Source organism: Callospermophilus lateralis, chromosome 8 (genome assembly GCF_048772815.1).
Source record: "Callospermophilus lateralis isolate mCalLat2 chromosome 8, mCalLat2.hap1, whole genome shotgun sequence".
NCBI lineage: Eukaryota > Metazoa > Chordata > Mammalia > Rodentia > Sciuridae > Callospermophilus > Callospermophilus lateralis.
The window spans coordinates 40165269-40186556 of record NC_135312.1 but is presented as its reverse complement, the minus strand read 5'-3'; the positions used below and the strand labels follow the sequence as shown (position 1 = coordinate 40186556).

At 42.8% G+C, this 21288-nt stretch overlaps 1 protein-coding gene across 2 annotated transcripts in view; it reads right to left on the bottom strand.

The window, feature by feature from the left end:
• The window catches only part of Pdgfra (platelet derived growth factor receptor alpha), a 49559-nt gene that overhangs the window by 17260 nt on the left and 11011 nt on the right, over positions 1–21288 (bottom strand). Inside the window, exons 3-16 of one of the 2 annotated variants that reach the window (XM_076864504.2) lie at positions 20625–20942; positions 17626–17886; positions 16043–16173; positions 13206–13377; positions 12925–13114; positions 9992–10107; positions 8094–8220; positions 6052–6245; positions 5213–5307; positions 4880–5012; positions 2976–3080; positions 2465–2575; positions 2054–2207; positions 708–874 (exon numbers count right to left, since the gene is read on the bottom strand). In XM_076864504.2, the coding sequence (XP_076720619.1) occupies positions 708–874; positions 2054–2207; positions 2465–2575; positions 2976–3080; positions 4880–5012; positions 5213–5307; positions 6052–6245; positions 8094–8220; positions 9992–10107; positions 12925–13114; positions 13206–13377; positions 16043–16173; positions 17626–17886; positions 20625–20942 (2274 nt within the window). The remainder of the gene's footprint in view (positions 1–707; positions 875–2053; positions 2208–2464; positions 2576–2975; positions 3081–4879; positions 5013–5212; positions 5308–6051; positions 6246–8093; positions 8221–9991; positions 10108–12924; positions 13115–13205; positions 13378–16042; positions 16174–17625; positions 17887–20624; positions 20943–21288) is intronic. The other variant, XM_076864505.2, reaches the window with a different exon arrangement.

Below are 21288 nucleotides of genomic sequence, written 5' to 3'. Positions count from 1 at the left end.
AAGTAAGGGCACAGAAAAAAAAAAAAAAAAATCAATTATCAAAGGTAGCAATGTAGTTCAGGGGTGAAGCATCTGCTGAGCATACACAAGGCCCTGGGTTCAATCATCAACAAAACAAAACAAAACAATCAATTCTCACTGTTTTCATTAAAAAAAAAAAAAAAAAAAAAAGGAGGTTGGAGCTATAGCTCAGTAGTAGAGTAACTGGCTAGCACAAATGAGGCTCCGAGTTTGATCCCTGGTACTGCAAAAATAAATAAATCTATCGAGAACAATTTTTTTCCAATTAAAAAGACATGTTAAGAACAAAAAAGAGGGGCTGGGGATGTGGCTCAAGCGGTAGCGTGCTCGCCTGGCATGCGTGCGGCCCAGGTTTGATCCTCAGCACCCCATACAAACAAAAATGTTGTATCTGCCGAAAACTAAAAAATAAATATTTTTTTAAAAAAAGAACAAAAAAGAAAGGTTATCATATCAGAATAAATGACTCTATAAAGCAATCGCATTTGAAGTTTGGGAAATTCATTACAAGAAGTCTGTCCTTTTTAATTCACAGGCCACAACCTATAATAACCTGTCACAGACCCAGCTGAGCAGACCTGCATTCAGGGACCACGTGGCCTGACAGGTCTACTTATCATTCCTGTTCACCCACCTCTGAGTATTTTAAGTATCATATTAAAGCAGAGTGATAAAGATGCTTTTACCTAACATAGATTTCTTCTTATACGAGGCCGGGCGATCGTACAGTGATCTCTGGATGTCCGAATACTTGGAGACCTCTTTCCTTTCCAGCATGGGGACGTACTGTGTAGTGTCGGCTTGCTTCATGTCCATGTAATCACCATTGTTTTCAAAAGATAAAATCACGTAACTGTAAAAACAGAAAAGACATCTCACCCAGGCGCCCTTCTGGAGTGGTCACTCAGATGCTTCAGCAGATGACGATGTGGGTCCCTACCGTGTGCCCAGTACTGAGGGAGGCAGAGCAAAAGCAAAACCAAAGAGTACCCTTCACATGGGGCGGTCCAGGCAGGGAGAAGGACCTGAGAAGATGTCTCCAACAATCCCACAAGCACACAGGGCATCTCAGACCCAGGCATGGGGACGGGAGGAAGGTTCCAGTGGCATGAAAGGAAAATGACTCCTTCTGGCACGAAGGAGGCACTTTTCATAAGCTGTAGGATGACCACCATTTGCAATGGGAAAGATCAGGGGATTATTCAGGTTCTCCTAACTCTGGCTGACAAGGTTCTTACTATCTTTTCACTGATTTATTTGTTTTCAGTGCCACTCCTCTACACGTCTTCAATGGGAACGCAGACACCCTGAAATGACATCTACAACAGGAGGGTATGTCCCCAAAGATTTATAAAATGTTATAAGTCTATTACACTTAAAATTGGGGGAAAAAAAATCATGACATTAAGGCCATCATTACTCTTTCTCTGTTTTTCAGTCTACAAACCATGAACATGGGATTTGTGACCCTGTGGCTTGAGGAGACAACTCTTGCTACTTGATAAATTCAGCACCCACTTAGTATCCATTAAGTAAATGAGTACAACGCCAACTCATTGCACTTTCTGATCTTACAGATCTTCATAGCCTTCGAGCAGATTTCTGAAGTGGAGACCACCATCACTGGCTTGATCCACAGACCCAGGTTCAGCAAGGGCCACCAGCTGGAGCTTGGAGATCCTCAGACAGATTCTCACAAGGTATATAAACTCAGGCGTCCATGGCCTGTGCTGCATTTCATGCATCCAGAGTGGATCGCACATAAACAGGAGAATGGCTTCCAGAAGGATTCCAACTCTCACTCCCCTTAACTCCTATCAGCAAGGCCTTCCTGCATGATGTCCCAGTCCAAAGTGCCTACAGACATCGGGTATCCGTCGGCACTGTCGGGGACCACTGGGCAGGCTAGCTTGTCTTCAAGTCTTGCTGCCTTGGGCCCTGACCCTGCCGACACGGATTCTGTCAGAACACGGGTTCTCTCCATTTGTGAGGCTTATAGGACAATGACACAGCCACGTCTCTGTACACCCACCTGCGTGTGCTCTCATCAGCAGGGTTCAATCCAAAGATGTCCAGCTCTTTCTTTGGCTTCTCTGGGTGGCGGCTCAGGAAGCTATCCCTATTCTTATGCAAATAGTTGACCAGATCCCCATAGAAACAGTACTCAGTGATGATGTAGATGGGGCCTGCGGGGACCAAAACCAGAATGAAAACCCAAGGACAGAGAAGCCATGAATTGCTGTGTTTGGACCACCAGGAGATACCGCTCAAAAACAGGGACTCCCTCCCATCCGTTCAGTGGAGCGAGAGGACTCCAAGGAAAAGATTTATATTCACTGGTGTGGCTGGGGCGTGCGGGGGGATTTGAGTCTGGTCTGACGGCTTTTCACAACCACAGGTGTTCAGAGCACACCCACACTCCCAGGAAGGTCGGTGAGCCTACCTGACTTAGTACAGGCGCCCAGCAAGTTGACAATGTTTAAATGTGGCCCCAGGTGAGTCATTATCTTCAGCTCAGACATGAGAGCTTGTTTTTCACTGGACCTGGCAGTGGCTGTTGAAGAAATAAATCATGAGTCAGTTCAACTCAACTACCTAGCTCTCATTTCCAGAAAACCCCGAGAATGTGGCTGCTCCTGTGATTCAACATTATTACATTTACCAAGTGTATAAAAGAGAAGCAGAGGGCCCATGGGGTCTGGACTCTGGTGACAGTGCCTAGTCTTTAGGATATAAAGAGGTCCCTCGAAACAACTCCTCGTTTTCCAACATAACAAGTGACAAGAACAATCAAAATAGAATTAAGTGACCAACTTCTAAACACACATAAAATCTAGAGTCAAAGAACCGGAATCTAGTCCTCAATTTGCTACTCGCTGCCTGTATTTCAATTTCGGACCCGATTTTGATCAGTTCACTTAATATCTTCGTATTCAAATCCTCCCAACACTTACGTTTGAGCATCTTCACGGCTACTTTCATAACAGGCTGGGACCGGCTTAATCCATAGGCTGTTCCTTCAACCACTTTCCCAAATGCACCAGATCCCAAGATGCGACCTGTGGACAAGAAGAACCATCAACACACGGGGCTCCTCTGCGGGGTGAACAGCTGGGGGGATGCTTTCCCCATATTGAGTAAGCCTAATTACTCCTCCAAGTCATCCTGTCAAAAAAAGAATGGAGCCCACAGGGGAGGAAATTAGAGTAATTGCTTTTGTCAAATAACATTTGCAGCGGAAAGGAAAACACAGACGGGGAGAGAGGAGGATGCAGCCCTCCCTGGTGTGAACTCTCTGGCTAGCAGCTGGGTGCTGGCCAAGCCCTGGGCTCCTTTGCTTTTTGCCTCCCGGCTCCTGCCCATACCCCCTGGCTCAACACCCTTCTGTTTTACACACACAAACAGAGGCATCCTTTGCATCAATAAATCCTTAACCACTGGAAATACTTGAGTATTCAAAATACCACCGATTCCAAGGAGTACACAAGTAAAAACTGAGCTGGGCCCACTGCGGCCCATTGCCAGCAAGGCCACAGAGGCTCAGCATGCCTGAGCCCAGTCATTGCCTCATGTCAGGAGAGACAAAGAGAAACTAAAACTGTTGTCCCCATCCTTGAAGAGCTCACAGTCCAGGGAGAGGCTTCCAGATAATCAGCCTGACTGTGGAGAGCCCAGCCAGGGTAGATTCTGCTCATGAAAGACACCAGGAGAGCCCACACTGCCCCTGTCCGCAGGGCTGCATGGCTGGCAATTCCTGGAAAGGTACTGCTTCTCCATTAACTTGACAGGGCCCAGGAACAGGGAGACAAAGCAGTGCCCCTTGGCATAGCAGGGATTTTACCCTTTCCCCCGAATTTTATTACTTTTTAATTTCCCTAAGCTCCTCATCCTTTTTGGGGAAACAGTGGTGAAAATATAATAAAGAAAGCTTAAGGAAAAGCATTTGCAATTGGGAGCCGGGAGGATACCTCGTTTGACTTCAGTTTAAGTAACTCTCTAAGACCTAAACTCTGCCATATTTTGGAATGAGACAGGTAGATAATTAAAACCTGTATTTAGTTATATTATTCACTGTGACACAACCTCTAGCTCTAACTTTGCCTTTGTCCTGTTTTCATTCATTCAGAATGTGATTTTAAAAAATAAAAAAAAAAAAAACTCCCTTGGACTTCATGTATTTGATCTCAGCCCAAGATTGAAATATTTGAAATCTGTGACAAGTTGGCTTGGGTATTGTTACATGTTTTCCTTTAAGATGTACCCATATATTAATATCTTATATTTCCTATATTTCATTCATATATATATATATATATATATATATATATATATATATATATATATAAAAGCTTCTTATGCACCCTCAGAATGTACTGAATCAAAACCCACTTTGTGACTGTCCGCATTCATTTCCCATTTACTGTTTTTGAGTTGTAGAAATTCGCTTCATTTTCGATTGGTGTCATTTCCAAAGCAAAGCCATGTTGGTGGGTATCTTTGCTAGGCCTCCTTATATTCCTTTCTCCCTTTGTAAAATTTTCTTTAACCATAATTTGTTATGGTATTAGATTTTTAAAATTCATTGCAATGATACAGTTTTTTCTTTTCCCCCATGCCTACCCCTGCAGTGCTAGGGATTGAACCCAGGTCTTCATGCATGCTAGGCCAGGGCTCTATCACTGAGCTACATCCTCAGCCTCAATTAACTCATTTTCAAGATGGAAATATATTTCTGCAAGTGAATTTCTATTGCATAGTTCTTACTAAGCAAAGCTCAGGTCCCTTACAGGGATTTAAATAGTGATGGTGCGTACAAGTGAGAATAGTGTCTTGGGAGGTCACAGTCAGAGGGACTTACCAAGCACTAGTCCATCTCTTGGAAATTCCCATCTCGAGTCATAAGGTAGCTGCATCGGGTCCACATAAATATATTCATGTCCATCGGGGCTGATCGATTCAATGACCCTCCAGCGAATTTCATACCTTGGTTTCTATAAAGGACCAGGACAGGTAACTGGTGAATTACCAAGGTCCCAAGGCACCAGAGCACCCACTGCAGTAGCAAGCTGCAGTAGGATCTAACCACATCCATCCACCTGTAATCACTGAGCTCCTTCACTGTGCCTGGCATTGAACTAAGCTGTTGTTCTCACAGGCTTCAAAGATTTTAGTGCTTTGGGAAAATACCTACCTGTTTCCAAATGACAACCAGGACAATAAGTGAGATGATCACAATCACCAACAGCACCAGGACTGCAGCTGCCACCGTAAGCTCAGAACGCAGGGCTGGAGGATCAGAAAGAGACAGGATGGAGAATTTCCTTGAAGATAGGCCGGGGGCAGGAAGGTGTTGGTTATACCTGGCCAGGAATATCTCGCTGCCAGTAGGGAAGAATGGAGGCTGCCTGGCACATTTTAGGGATGGGCAATACCATCTCTCAAACATTTACACCCATGAAACTACACCAAAATTCAATCAGGGGAACTCAGCACTTTCTCCAAAGATGCTCTTAGCATAACCTTTCAGACAGAATCGGAAAGGGAACAATAAAGACTGAAAAATGAAATTGAGTGCTACTTCATGTACAAAAGTCTGTATTTCATAAGCTTTTTAAATAAAGTTTACTTTGAAAAGTGGCATTTGTTTCTATTGCTTGTGACTTCATGTTTTTTTGTTTGTTTATGTGTTTGTTTTAAGAATTCAACCTGTCTCAACTACCGTAAGGAGCAATGAGATAGAAGATTCTTCTTCCTCATTCTCCATCCCACATGCAAATGTTCAAATGTTCAGCAACTCAGAGATCGAGTAGCTATACTATTAGACAAGCAAAATGTCCAATGTCCTTTGCAAGATGCAGCTTGGTATATGAATTTGAAGAAAGAAAGGGCTAGATTCGGCTGCATTCAAAGCTGAATTTCTGCCTGGGGACCTGAATTCTGATACCACCCTATGTGGGATTCCACATGCTGCCCGAGAAAGATGAGGCCCAGCTGATGAGCTGGAGTTCCCCTGACTATTGAGCAACTCACTGGGAGCCACCAGCTTCAGCTCTCGGTTCCCAGAACCAAGGAGATTCTTAGCCAGGCATCGAACTGCAATGGTCTCCTCTACTTTGGCAAATGTCACTCGGCCCTCCACGGTACTCTTGCCTCGAGGGTGGATCTCCGTGATGATATTTGAGACATTGTTGGCTAAGACTGTCCATGACGTTTCATTATTACATCTGCAGAGAAAAAGCACATAAATATAGGGTTGGTTATTGGCAGTCAGGGAGAAGAGTGGGTTGGTGAATTTGTTATGTTGCCTGCCTTGTCTACATTTGCAGGTGCCTATGGGATAACTTTCTTGTTTTTTGTGCATATTAATAGTAAAACTCACTTTCATACTCAAAAGGAAATAACCTGCATGTGAATAACTGAGAGTTTACTATGAAGGAGGCAGAGACAAACAAGTTCTATAAAATAGAACTACTGATCCCAAACCTTGACCCTACGAGTGAACTGAGCAGTTCAACATCAAGCATCTTTAATGATGCCAATTTCCCACTCCTTCCAAAAGGCCTGGAGTCTGTCCTTCTCAACATCCACACTGAAAACAACTCTGAGGGTGTCACAAGGGTTATAACTCATCCTTCAAATTGAGTTATAAGACCCAGATTCCAGCCCCAGTCAGCATGCAAGTCATCCTTAAGTTCTAGAAGAGGGGAGGACTAGGAGCCTCAGCCTTTAGGAAGAAGCAATCAAGGCTTCAGAACACAGCCAGTGCCCATGGAGTGTCCATGTGCCCACCTAAGAAGGCAGAGAAATGAGAGAGAAATGAGGAAATGATGAGTTAACTCCCACCCAACGGCAGGTGGTAAGTGAGGGAGTGAGCAATCACATGGATGCCATTTTCATTTATGTACAAATGCCAGTCTAGCCACCCAAAGTTTGCCAAATATCAAGAACACAAATAATAACTCATGCTGGCAAGGATGTAGAGGGAAAGGGACACTTATGCATGTTGGTGGGATTATGAATTACTAGAACCACTATGGAAATCAGTATGGAGTTTCCTCAAAAGGTCAGGAATGGAATCACCATATGACCTAGCTATCCCACTCCACGGTATTTATCCTAAAGGATTAAAGTCAGCGTTATAGCAATACATGCATACTCATGTTTATAGAAGCAAAATTCACAATAGCCAAGTTATGGAACCAGTCCAGGTAGCCATCAGCAGGTGAATGGGTAAAGAAAATATTGTGTGGATAAATGATGAGGTTTTATTCAGCAATAAGAAAGAATGATATTATATCATCTGCAGGAAAATAGTGGGAACTGGAAAACATCATGCTGGGCTGAGGACGTGGCTCAAATGGTAGCGTGCTCGCCTGGCATGTGTGCGGCCCGGGTTCGATCCTCAGCACCACATACAAAAAAAGATGTTGTGTCCGCCGAAAACTAAAATAAATAAATAAATATTAAAAAAAAAAAAAAAGAAAACATCATGCTAAGGGATATAACCCAGATACAGAAAGTCAAGGGTCTTGTGTTTTCTCTTATATATGGAAACAAAAGATAAAATTGGGAGAGAATCTCATGAAAATAGAAGGGAGACCAATAGAGTAGAGGATGGGAATTAGGGGTAGGGAGGAAGGAAGGGAAAAAGAAGATACAGGGATATGAATAAGACCAAATTATGCTATGTGCAGATATGAATGTATCATAGTGATGTCTGCTATTGTATATAATTATAATTCACCAATTAAAAAAAAGTTTGCCAGAAAATAAATATAAAGTAAAAATATGGGCCAGAGGTAGTAAAGATCCTCATAGGAGAGTGGTTCTTAAAATTCACTATTTTTTCACATTAGAGACTCAGAGAGGATCTGATGAAAGCCATGGACCTTCTTCTTACAGCTCTTCATGAACACATGCTCACGACACACACACACACACACCAGGAAGCTGGGGGCCATGTTCAAAACCCTAACATGAGCCTTATGTCAGATAAGAACTACTAGTGCAAAAAGCACCAGCCAGAGAAGTAATATGATCACCAAGCAATAAGGAACGTCCAGTTTCCATACTTTTTAATATCCTTGCAAATCATCCACTCAATGTCGGGAAGAGGTGTGCCCTCAGCCGTGCACCTCACAGTCTGTCCTCCGCTGGAGCCATGATGGTCGTCGACCAAATCCAGAATAGAGGATGGAACTGCAAGAGGCGGAAAAAAGTCAGATGCAAACACCAGAACTCGTGGGGAATCCAAAGCGGCAGGTGACTTCAGAAGTCAACCACCTTGCACTGGAACCATGCTAGAGGGGCTGAATCCACTTGCAAGAGTAACACTCCAGTGTGACAGCCCCGCTGGGTGAAGCATTTCAGTTTCAGTGTCTTGGGGTTTGTGCCTGTGGTGTGTAAAATCTGGAGTGAGGACTGGAAAGTGCCTGTAGTCATTTGGCTTGAAAGGCAAGGGCTCTTCAAATTATCTGAGAGTTTGGGGTTTGACTAATAGATTCAGTGAAAATATAATCAAAAGCAGTTATCTAACCAACTGCATCTGCAGGATTTTGTTAGGTATTAAAGGTTCTTCTTAAAAAAAAAAAAAAAGGGCTGGGGATGTGGCTCAAGCGGTAGCGCGCTCGCCTGGCATGCGTGCGCCCCGGGTTCGATCCTCAGCACCACATACAAACAAAGATGTTGTGTACGCCGAGAACTAAAAAATAAATATTAAAAAAATTCTCTCTCTCTCTTTCTCCCTCCCCCACTCTCTCTCCCACTCTCTCTTTAAAAAAATAAAAAAAAAGAATCTGTGGGGCTGGGTTGTGGCTCAGAGGTAGAACACTTGCCCAGCATGAATGAGGCACTGGGTTCCATCCTCAGCACTACCTAAAAAATTAAATAAAGATATTGTGTCCCCCTATAACTAAAAGGCAAAAAAAAAAATTTTTTTTTAAATCTGTGGTCAGCCGGACACAATGGCACACGCCTATAATCCCAGCAGCTCAGGAAGTTGAGGTAGGAAGATGGCGAGTTCAAAGCCAGCCTCAGCAAAATTGAGGTGCTAAGCAGCGCAGTGAGACCCTGTCTCTAAATAAAATACAAAATAGGGATGAGAATGAGGCTCAGTGGTCGAGTGTCCCTGAGTTCAATCCCCAATACCCACTCCCTCAAAAAAAAGAATCTCTGGTCAAACAAGTTAGAGATAGGCTAAGACTTATATCAGAGGCTTACTGTAAGGATCAAAAGAGCCCACCTCAAATGGAGGGACTTAGTAAGCAGGAGTTGAACCTGAATGTAACAGACTCGGCCACTCCTCTCTCTTCAGCAGGGACCACTGTGCCATGTCTCCAGGGGAGCTACGCAAACCCTTCCAGAGCACCTGCATGTCATCTGGACCAAAAAGCATCACTGTACGCATCTCAGAACTAAACAGATGCTAAGCTGCCAGAGCCTAGAAATTCCCAGAGTGCTCCAGAGTAACCCAGCAGGCCTCAGAATTACAGGTCAAGTGATCCTGTCGGAAATGCTTAGGGCCAGAAGTCTTTCAGATTTCAGATTTTTTTCAGATTTTGGAATAGCTGTATATACACAAAGAAAAATCTTGGGGATGGGACCCAGGTCCAAACATGAAATCCATTTATGTTTCGTGAATACATAGGGATGTGCTTGTGTTTTGACCGTGACCTGTAGTGACTATCACAAAAGGTCAGGTGTGGGATTTTCCACTGTGGCGTCATGTCAATATTGAGAAAGTTTTCAGATTTTGGAGCATTTCCAATTTGGGGATTAGTTTGCTGACTTTATTCAGACCACGGATTATTTCTATAGTACTAGTACCTAAATTCATAAGTACAACAAAGCTATCCCTGACATGTGACATCTCCCGGCCCTGCTTCTCCCCTAAAGGGTTTCTTCTCCTTCTGCCAAGCTGTCTTTGGGAGCGCCATTCACCAAGCTATACCTTTATACTGCTTGTACATACCTTGAGTTAATAGTTCAAAAGTATAGCTCTTCACATCATCTTCATTTTGAACTATTATAGTATAATGGCCACTATCTTCTTCCTTAGCACGGATCAGCTTTAATTTGCTTCGATACCTGAAAAAAAAACAAAAACAATAACTTTGTTTCCATAAGCAATAGCTAAATAAACTCCAACTATTTAAAGAATGACAGTCTTCCAAGGTTCATTTTATTTTTGTCAAAAAGTAAAACACATTTTTTTCTTATCTGTTATCATCTCTTTCCTGGACTCTCAACACAGTTTCCAAACATCAAAGATTTGAATAACAGACACAATTCTCAACAACAGAAAACCAGACATTTTGAGGTAAGCAAAGGCCATCTCCAAGAGCTATTAGTTCTGGTAAGATCTCCCTTTTGAATGAGAATAAACTACCAGCTTTTCAAAAAGAAATCAAGAGAGAAAGGGGCGGGGGGAAGGAGGAGGAGGAGGAGAGAAGGGAAGAGAGGAGAATAGGGGAGAGGAGAGGGAGAGGGAGGAAGGGAAAGAGGGGAAAGAAAACTCCTTGATTTTTACCTGTTTTCTTCCCCTATATACACATCATTTATATAGTTCAGCCAAAAAAGCAACACCATTTGAGGAAAAAATGAGGATACCCTCCAAGTGTGATATGAAGAGGAATACAGGACTCAACATTGTTAACTGCCTGTATTGATTCAAGAAACTAGAAAGTTTCATAAGAACCTAAGGAAACCAATCACAGTGCTTCCTTAGCTGGGTATGGTGACTTCTGCCTGTAATCCCAGCACATCAGGAAGCTGAGGCAGGAGGACAAGTTTAAGGCCAGCCTCAGCAATTTAGCAAGACTCTGTCTTACAAAAACAGAAGAAGAAAATAATCCCGGGATATAGCTCAGTGGTAGAGCATCCTTGGATTCAGACCCCAATACTTAAATATTGTGTTTCCCTGTAGAGAGGAGGAGATAACTGGGCAGATGCAGACAGAAATAGGAAGAAGTTTTGTACAATGCACCCTCTTCATTTGATTTGTTTATAAAGTGTGGAATTCCATTACCAAAAGAAAACAAGTTGGAAAAATATACTTCTTCATACTTTAATAAATGAACATTTCCCCAAAAGATTTTCTATGCATATTACACATGATATTTGGCTGTGTGTGTGTGTGAGTGTGTAAAAACATTTTCCCATTTAACTGTCCTTTATAAAACATCACAATATGCAAAAATTAGTTGCTCTTCTTCATGGTTCCTGTAACTTAGCATATTATGCTATTTTATAAAGGTGAGAAGACCTTGGCATTATTGAAATTCTCCATGCCTCAATTTCCTTGTGTACAAAATTTGGCAATTGTGCCCACAGCAGTCATTCTGAGGACTTGTTAAACGAGATTCTATGTGGAAAGTACTTCCTGGGCTCCGAAGCACTGTGCAAATGCTGAAGCAACAGGACCTGTGTAAGAGCAGCCTGGGCTGAGTTTCCCTCGGCTGCACCATATTGGATTTGCTTCAGCACTGGATTTCCTGAGAGCCCCCTTAGGCACACCAGCTGCTGATGGCCAAGTGATTCTCTGTCCTTCATTGCCTACGTACGTTCAGCCAAGGAAACTGACCCAGTGGAGTGGGTCCAGTGGTTTTAAGCTCCATGAAGCCAAACATACTATTCACCATATTCATTCTTGTGCTTCCTGGCCCACAATATAAACTGGAAAATAAAATTTATGCGGAAAGATTTTTGAATCACTGTATAAGGCAGCTTTCCAGAACCACTTAGTTGGCAGGACTCACTTGTCACTGCTGATGATTACAGCCTGTAGATCAGACCCTATTTCTCTTTGGCCTCAACAGACTCCTAGAAAGTTCCTTGTAGAAAGCTGCCCACCTCATTGTTCACCTTCTTTTCATATCATCAAAAAAAACCTTCCAGATTCATTATTCCACTTCTACTTCCATCACTGCTCTATAAAGGTCATAAAATTCCATTTTCTATGAGGGATGCAGCTCAGTGGTAGAGCACGTGCTTAGCATGCACAAGGCCCTGGGTTTGATCCCACAGAACTGTAGGGAAAAACGTTCCATTTTCTCAGATGTGGCTTATCAATTACATGTGGAATTCAGGTTGGAAAGTAAAAAGCAAACCCTGGAGTTAACTGAACTGATGAGAAAGGTTCTATTTTCTCTTTTTCTGCAGGCTTGAAATAAAGAACAAACTTTTGTCTCACGGGAATTTCCAACAAGGACATCTGGCTGAATTGGCTGGCCCTTCAAGAGGCACCTTCTGACTTGTGGATTCAAATCATAACTTAAAATTTCAAGAGACCTCCAGATAGCATCTGATCCAATTCTTTGCATTAAAAAACATAAAGCATGATTAATCCTATATTATAGATGAGGAAACTGAGGCCAAGGGGTGAGCAATCTACCACTCTCCTCAAAGGCAGAGATCTCCATGTTACCCCAGATGTCTCTCTCTTGACCAGATTCAGCCAGGCTGCACTTTTAATTCCTGTGGAGGCTTTGAGAGAGGCAAATGTGCCCCTGATAAGCCCCTGAGGCTTGTTTCGTAACTTATGTGATAATTGCCTCACAAGTGGAACCGTCCCACACAGCTACTTATGATATGACAAAAATCAAGGAAAACATTCACTCCAAGTGCTTCCAATTTCAACATCTTTCCTCCACCCCTAGCTGGATCCAGTAACTTGTCTGTCATGGGGGCAGAGTTCTTTAGTTCTTCTCATTTTATCACTAAATATTCAAAAATATGCTGTTACCATATTGGAATGTCATAATTAAAGGGAGGTGATTTTGTATCTTAACTCCCACTGCCATTTGTACCAGACGGCTTTTTGGTTTGGGCCGTGGGACACGCGATGGCCAGTCTGTCAAGGGATACACATGTTATGAAGGCACAGTTGGGGAGGGTGTTCTGTACCTTATTTCCTGAATCTTTTCCACATCAGTGGTGATCTCAGTGAGATTTTCAATCAGAGTCAGGTTGTCCTTCAGCCAAGATATCCTGGGAGGAGGGTAGGCCTGCACGTCCACCACAAAATGTCTGACTTCATGCAGGTTGACAGCTTCCAACTGGCCAAAGGTGGGTTTGATTTCAACAAACCCTGTCTCTGTACAGGGAAGAGTTTCTGATAAATAATGATTACCGCATATGGATCCCAAGCAGTATGGACGACTGACATTTTAGAAAGCAGAATGTACCATGGACAGAAATGGTGACTTTCTTCATTTCTTTGACCTCCTTGGTGGCCTGGCGGGCAGCACATTCATAATCTCCACTGTCTTTCACCGTGGCCTCAGGGACCGTCAATGTGTACACCAATTTGATGGATGGGACTTTGATTTCCTCCAGCATCGTGACACCTTTGCCTTTCTACAGAAGGGAAGAAAACTGACTTTTAAAATGCTTGCTCCTAGCCCAACGCGGTGGTGTATGCCTGTAATCCCAGCGGCTCTGAAGGCTGGGGCAGGGGGATCACTAGTTCAAAGCTAGCCTCAGTCACAGTGAAGCGCTGTGAGACCCTGCCTCTAAATTAAATGCAAAATAAGGCTGGGGATGTGGCTCAGTGGTTGAGTGACCCTAAGTTCAATCTCAATGGTGGCTCTTAATACCAGTTCATCAGTTGTAACAGATGCCTACTTTGTGGGGGATATTGATAACAGGTGAGCCTGTAAAAAATGCATAGGGGTTACATCAGGAATGTCTCAATCATGCTGTGAACCTACAGGTACTCTAATATATAAAGTCTAAAAACAAAAACAAAAACAAACTAGCCCCTCCACTTTCCACCATCTTTCTGTCCCACCACAATCTGCACATGGATGTCCTGGCTGTCACTCTAAAGAGCGTCGACAAGGCTGAATAAAGAGGCAAGAGCCAGGTCCGTATCAGGCTGTGCTCCAAAGTCATGGTCCAGCTTTCAACTGTGGTGATCAAACCTAGTTAGGTTGGTGAATTTGAAATCACTGATGATCACAGAGCTGGAAAAACTGTCACTTTGGTCTCATTGTATTAACAATCTCAGCTGGCATCATGGACCACGAAGAAGTAAGACAGAAAAGATACAGGCAAACAAAATGCCTCAGAGGACCAAAAAAAGGCTCCATAGAGAATCATGTTGTAAGCCAGGCATGGTGGCGCTCTCCTGCTTGCCTATAATCCCAGTGACTCAGGAGGCTGAGACAGGAGGATCAAAAGTTTGAGGCCTGCCTGAGCAACTTAGCAAGATCATGTCTCAAAATAAAATATTAAAAGGGCTAATAATGTAGTTCAGTGGTAGAGCATTCCTGGGTTCAATCCCCAGTACTACAAAAAAAAAAAAGAGAAAATGTGTTTTAGAAACAGTGTTTGGATTATATATTTGTGGACTAAACGGCACATGTTTTGGTTGGGAGAGGAGAGGGAATCTATCTCCCATAAATGAAAAGAAGTGTTTGTGTTTAAAGATTAAAAGTGACCCAGAATGAAAAAGAAAAAAAAAAACTGCTTCCTATTTCAGGGGAGATGTACACATATTGGACTATGAGTGTCCCTTCAATGCATGAGGTTTACTAAGGCTTAATGTGAGAACACCCAACTTCCGAACAGGTGTCCCCGAGAGGCGGGAAGAGTAGCAGTCAAAACAAGAGAGAAATGGATAGTAGGAAAAAGGGCTCTCAACTGCTAAAAAAGAGTAAAAAGCAGAAATTTATAAATCAGGAGTGAAGAAAAAAGATATGTATGGGTGTTTGTGTGTGTGTGTGTGTGTGTGTGTGTGTGTGTGTGTGTGGTTTTGTTGTCTAGGAGGCTCCCATCTGCAATGTTAATCACAGGCCATCATTTCTGCACCAGGCTTCTACACATGATTCTCTTCCGCACTTGCCACAGTGCATTAGAATGAATGAGCCTGTACAAAGTTAAAGTTAGATGGGAGAAATAGGTTCTGGTTTTCTATCACACATGAAAGCAACTATAAGACAATAATAACATATATTTCAAAATAGCTAAAAGAAATGATTTCGAATGTTTATCACAAAGAAACAATAAATATTTGAGACAACAGATATACTCATTATCCTGATTTGATCAGTACACAAGGTATACATGCATCAAAACATCACACTGCACCCCCTAAATATGTACAATGATGATGTGTTCATTACAACTAAAACAAAATAACAACAAAAAGAATGAATGAGACTCAACGTGTGAATCTCCAGTGACCAAGAGGTAGCACATGGTCCCCTTCCCGTCTCTCATCTCCACTTCTGGGTTCCCCTCTTCAGGGCAGGGACAGCTTCAGCACAGTGCTTAGGATTTCATGACCATCACTAAATCTCTGTTGAATGATTACAAAGATGCCTGTTCACTGAAGGTGGGCTAGGCAGATAAGAGGCAGAACAGGAAGGGCCAATGTCCTGGGTACCAACCAGCAGAAAAGGAAGAATGCACCAAGAAAGAAAGAAAGAAAGAGAGAGAGAGAGAGAGAGAGAGAGAGAGAGAGAGAGAGAGAGAGAGAGAAGAAAGAAAGAAAGAAAGAAAGATAGATAGATTGGGAAATTATAACTAAATTATAACTAAGAGAAAGAAAGAAAAAAGAAGAAAAGGGGCAGGTAACCAATCCTATCAGATGCCTCAAATCCAAAGCATGAGAGCCAAGACAATGAGAATGAATGGCTTTCTCAGTAATTAATGAATGTGAAAATACAGAGGGCTAGGCACAGTGGTGCACACCCATAATCCCAGCAGCTCAGGAAGGCTGAGGCAGGAGGAAGGCGAGTTCAAAGTCAGCCTCAGCAACTTAGCAAGACCCTAAGTAACTAACTTAGCAAGGCCCTGTTTCTAATAAAATGTCAAAAAGGGCTGGGATGTGGCTCAGTGGTTAAGCACCGGAGTTCAATCCCTGATACCAAAAAACAAAACAAAACAAAACAGGGGGGTTGTTTGCTTTTCTAATTGTTTGGCTGTTTTCTTGTAGCCATAGAACTTTCCTATTTCTTTCTGACTTATGAAGAAGAGGGCTCAGTGCAGAATCTTCATGCCTCTTGAGGGTACCTACCACTTCTCCAGGGTAAGTCCACTGCAGGTCGACCACCTCATTGTTAAAAACAGCGCAGGTAACCACGATCGTTTCTCCTGACTTATACACAGTTTTCAGAGCCTCCATTTCTAGATCCAGTTCTGATGTCGCTATAAAAATCAACAAATATAAAGACCTAAACATTCATAATATAGTTAGGGTCTTACAAAATTTAGGTTTGTTTGTTTAAGAAGACCCTGAAAAATAATTTGCAAAAGTTTCATCACGATAAAGATTGGAAAAATCTCAGAAACCTTCATTTTGAGTCAGTGTACACCATTTGGCATGTATTTATAATACTACAGAAATGCAAATTAATAACAATAGTAAAAATAAATTACAATTGAACAGAACACCACATTTGGATTAGTTACAGTTGAACATTTTTTCAATCACTCTTACTGACGTATTCATTCATTTAATCCACCAATCCTTACTCACCAACACTGTTCTAGATACCTTTAATTTTTTTTCAATTGGTGCATATTAATTATAAGCAATGGTACATCTCATTGTGACATATTTGTGCATACATAAAAACATAATTTGTTATCACTCCCCAATATCTCCCCCACCCCTTCTTTCCTCCCTCCCCTCAATCCCCTTTCTCTACCTGGATAGTTTCCCTTCTAGTTTAATGCAGTCTCTCCCCGACACCCCATTTTTCCTTCCAGATTCCACATATGGGAGAAAAAGTATGCATTTTTTTCTGAGTCTGACCATGTCATTCAAAATCCTGGTCTCCACTTCCACTTATTTCCCTGCAATGACATGACTTTGTTCTTCTTTGTGGCTGCATAGAACCCCACGGTGTGTCTAGACCACATTTTCTTTATCCCTGCATTTGTTGACAGACCCCTGGTGCCATTACTTGGGTATAGGCACTTTACTTCTGTCCCTTCATTTCTCTTCCACTCTGCTCCTCAGTTGTTTTTAGCTCCTTTCCAGAGCCCAGTATGTGTCTGGCACAAAACTCTTGTTAAGGAACAAGAGTCTGATGGCATACCCTTGCCTACGTGTAGGGTGAATGCTCCAGAAACATCTACCCATCCCAACCCCCATCTGCTTTAGACCTTCCCATTCACACTAACCACTCACATCAAAGGGACTATGAAATCTACAATCTACAATAGAGCCTTTTCTCATAACTAAAATCACTTAATTCTTAAATTACTAAAATTAATCCAGGCATCCAAGCCCCCGGGGTGTGTTTGTTTTTAGGGTCTCTGTCATCAAGAACATGAATCAAATAGTAAGAAGCTTATGCACAAAAAGAATTCCTTACAGTATTTTAAAGTCAGCCTATAAGACATAAACCTTTTATGGGTAAGCAAACTTTAGCCTTTAGTGATTTTAAGCTTAATGCTAAGCTTAAAACTTATTAAAATTAAAACTATGACCACTGCAGTCAGCAGCATTGTATAGTAAAGGTGGGGTCCTAAATCCCCAAACCAGAATTCCAGTTCTCTGTTTCCAGGAAGTATGATTAAATTAAAAATCCTACAGGCATCTGATGAGTTAGACTGTTGCTCTTATTTAAAGGAGAAAGAGGGTACAAGTACCTTTCAAAGCATAAACGTTAAAGGGTATGGTCTGGAACTTCTTCCCTTTTACGGTGGCCTCACAGATGTAGGGCCCCACGCTGAAGGTCCCATTGAAGCCCTGTTTGCTGTCATAGGAGGCAGGCACCAGTCCCTCGCTGTTGCGTAAGATCACAGGAGTCTCCGGGTCTGTGGTACGGCAGGGTATGATGGCAGAATCATCATCTTCCACGATGACTAAATAATCTGTCATCCCTAGAGGCACAAAGGCCACATCCGGGTCTGTAGTTCAGAAAGGAAAGAAGAATCTATTAAGCATTAATTTCACTTTTTCATATATATACAGAAAAAATATTCCATTGGTGTTTTCTTTTTTTTTTTTTTTTTTTTGCAATTCTGGAACCCTGGAACACACATGCTAGGCCAACATTCTACCACTGAGTTACATCCCCAGCTTGGCATTATTCATATTAGGTATGAATTTTACTTTTTAAAATATATTCAGAAGAGCATCCCCACCAATATGAGTCATTGTGACAGGTAATTTTTTAAAACTCTGAATAATATCAAACTGCCCATACCCTAATTTAAAAAAAAAAAAAAATGCTGATGATAAATAGAAATTCTAGCCAAGAATTCAAGACAAAATTTTTAAATGCAAAACAAAATAATACAGTTTAACTCTGTTCAAAACAGGAGAACATAGTCATAATTTTTATATCAGGAAATGCTTTTAGACCCGTAATGCCTACAGACAGTATTACTGAAGAGAAGTTCAGAAATCTATCAAAAAATAATGACTCAAGTAATCAAGTCCCTAGCTGGGGATGCAGCCCAGTGGCAGAACACGTGCTTAGCTTCCACAAGGCCCTGGGTTCTATTCCCATCATCACCTAAAAAAGAAAATCAATTACAATTCCAGGGCCTAAAATCTTCTCTTCCAAGAAGCAATGAGTTAAGCAACCATGGCAAGAAGAACGAAGAGTCTCAAGCACCAGCTGCAGAAAGGGGCCCTGGCCGTCCCCAACACCAAGGAAAAGACCCCTGTGGGTCAGCAAAGCAGGAACTACTTGGATGGGGTTTGTGGTGGGAGGGAACAACAACAACAACAAAACCTTTTTGAACAATTTTAGGTGGATCAACACTTTGCAACTCACCTACCTTTAACAAACCTATGTTCCTAGTTCCCACTATCCTCTTTACAGCAGGGAGAATACCCTCCCCCAATTCCCCACTCCAGACCCTGTCTCTAAATAAAATACAAAACAGGGCTGGGGATGTGGCTCAGTGGTTGAGTGCCCCTGAGTTCAGTTCCTGGTACCAAAAAAAAAAAAAAAAAAAAAAGGAAAACAAAGGCAAAAACAATTTGTAGGAAGAACCTCCTTACCTGACCCATCCCAAAACAGAAACAGCAAGAATTATAAACAGTTTAACGTTTAACAGTAGCCCTCTTTAATTTGCCCAACAAAATACCAAAATCCTACCACTCACATTTGTGTTTAGAGTTCCAAATGTTTGATCTTTGTTACCAAGGATTTCAGCAAACTAAGCTGCCAATTAATTTCAGGTTAAAATACACAGAACACAGGGCTGGGGATATGGCTCGGCACTTGCCTCACATGCACAAGGCCCTGGGTTCAATCCCCAGCATCACAAACACACACACACACACACACACACACACACACACAGAGAGAACACATCAGCCGGAACTTCATTAAAATGCTCATCTTCCCTACCATGGTGCACCGTGTTTAAACAGCAGAAGGGTCCTTCTTTGAACAGTTGTCCTCCACAGAAGGCAATATACACAGAGACAGAGGACAGCAAGAGAATCACAAAGGAGCACTCAGGGAGGGCCAGGCGGAAGGGAGACCAGAAGGCTCACAGGTAAGCCTGGGCAGTGGGCTGCTCGGCCAAGGTACCTCACATCCCTCCCTCTGACCACAGGGTACAGCGTGGTCCAAGGCCTGGCCCAGAAGTCCATGGAAACCTACAGCCACACTCCCCGGGGATAATTCTTCCAATGAATGAATGAAACGGGGTCCATAGGCTGGGGTCTCCCACAACCTCCTCAGCCAGCACAGCAGGCTGGAACCCAGTCACCCCACAAAGTCAGTGACCAGACAGTACCGTGGCTCTCCCAGCCTCTGCAGGGTCCCTCCCGTTTCCTCTCCTAGGCCTTCCCCCCATAACACCCTCACCTGCTTAATCCCATTTTACTCCCATCTCGACACAGGATAACGTCATTAGCATGGGGTTTCCCCTCACTAAATTCACTTGAAGTGAGTAGAAATGAGTCTATTTCAGACTTTGCACAATGCCAATGAAGGACCCGCCATATGAAAGATGATTTTCAAAATTTAGTACAGCTCTGAAGTATCAACAAGGAATATTGCTTGATAATGACATTACAGATGATCTTTATTTTATTTTGCATGTTCCTCTGGGCACAATGACGCGTACCTAGAGTCCCAGCTCTTTGGGAGGCTGAGGTGGGAGGATCGCTAGAGCCCAGGAGTTTAAGACCAACCTGAACAACACAGCAAAGACTCCTTCTAAAAATGAATATTTTGGGGGTGGAAGAGTGATACCAGGGATTGAACCCAGGGGCACTCGACCACTGAGCCACATCCATCCCCAGCCCGATTTTGTATTTTATTTAGCAACACGGTCTCACGAAGTAGCTTAGCGCCTTGCTTTTGCTGAGGCTGGTTTTGAACTTGCGATCCTCCTGCCTCAGCCTCCTGAGCCACTGGGATTACAGGCAAGCACCACTGTCCCTGGCTCAAAATGAATATTTCTTGATAATGGTTTTACAAATGATCTTTATTTAATTTTGCGTGCTCTCTATTTTTAAAATTTTCCCTAATACATACTTGGTAATTTTACATTTTAAAAAATCTTAGCACAGTTACAAAGACCTTGCATTTGATTGCGCCCCCGACACACACACACACACACACAGTCATCCTGAGAGACAGGCCAAGCAGCCCGTCCAGGGGAGCCTTCCAACTCACCTGGCACATAGATGTAAATGTGCCTGCCTTCAATCTCGCTTTCTTCTGTCTGAGTGTGGTTGTAATAGCAAGTGTACAAGCCAGTGTGGGCTGCCGAGGCAATGGCCACTTCCAGCACTGTCACAAAAAGGCCACTGTTGTTCTCTTCATCTATGATTTCCACATTGGGGTTCTCTTCTTCAGACATGGGGTACTGCCAGCTCACTTCACTCTCCCCAAAGCACCGCAGAGAAAAGGATGCATTCAGCTGCACAACCTTTTCATTCTCGTTTGGAAGGATGGAGGGTAATGAAAGCTGGCAGAGGATTAGGCCCGGCCCTGTAAAAGGAAACACGCTCTGAATAGGGTGCAGCCAGAAAGGACGGTCTCACTCAGGGAACTGAGAGGAGCCACAGTAGCAGCCACACGAACAATGACCATTTCTACGCAAAAATCCGTTAGCCTGGATGCTCATGAAAGGACCCCCATTATAACAGCCACTGCATCTGCTGAGAGCAGTAAGTGTTCCAAGGGCCTCAATAACCCCACCAAAGCCCCCCAGTTTCTCCCCTCCAAACACTCAGATGGATGGAGGACATCTGATCCCAATTCCATATTTCAGTCTCTTATGTGTGACCATAAAATATCCCAAGACGGCATGGGCTCAAGCACATATGTCCTTTAT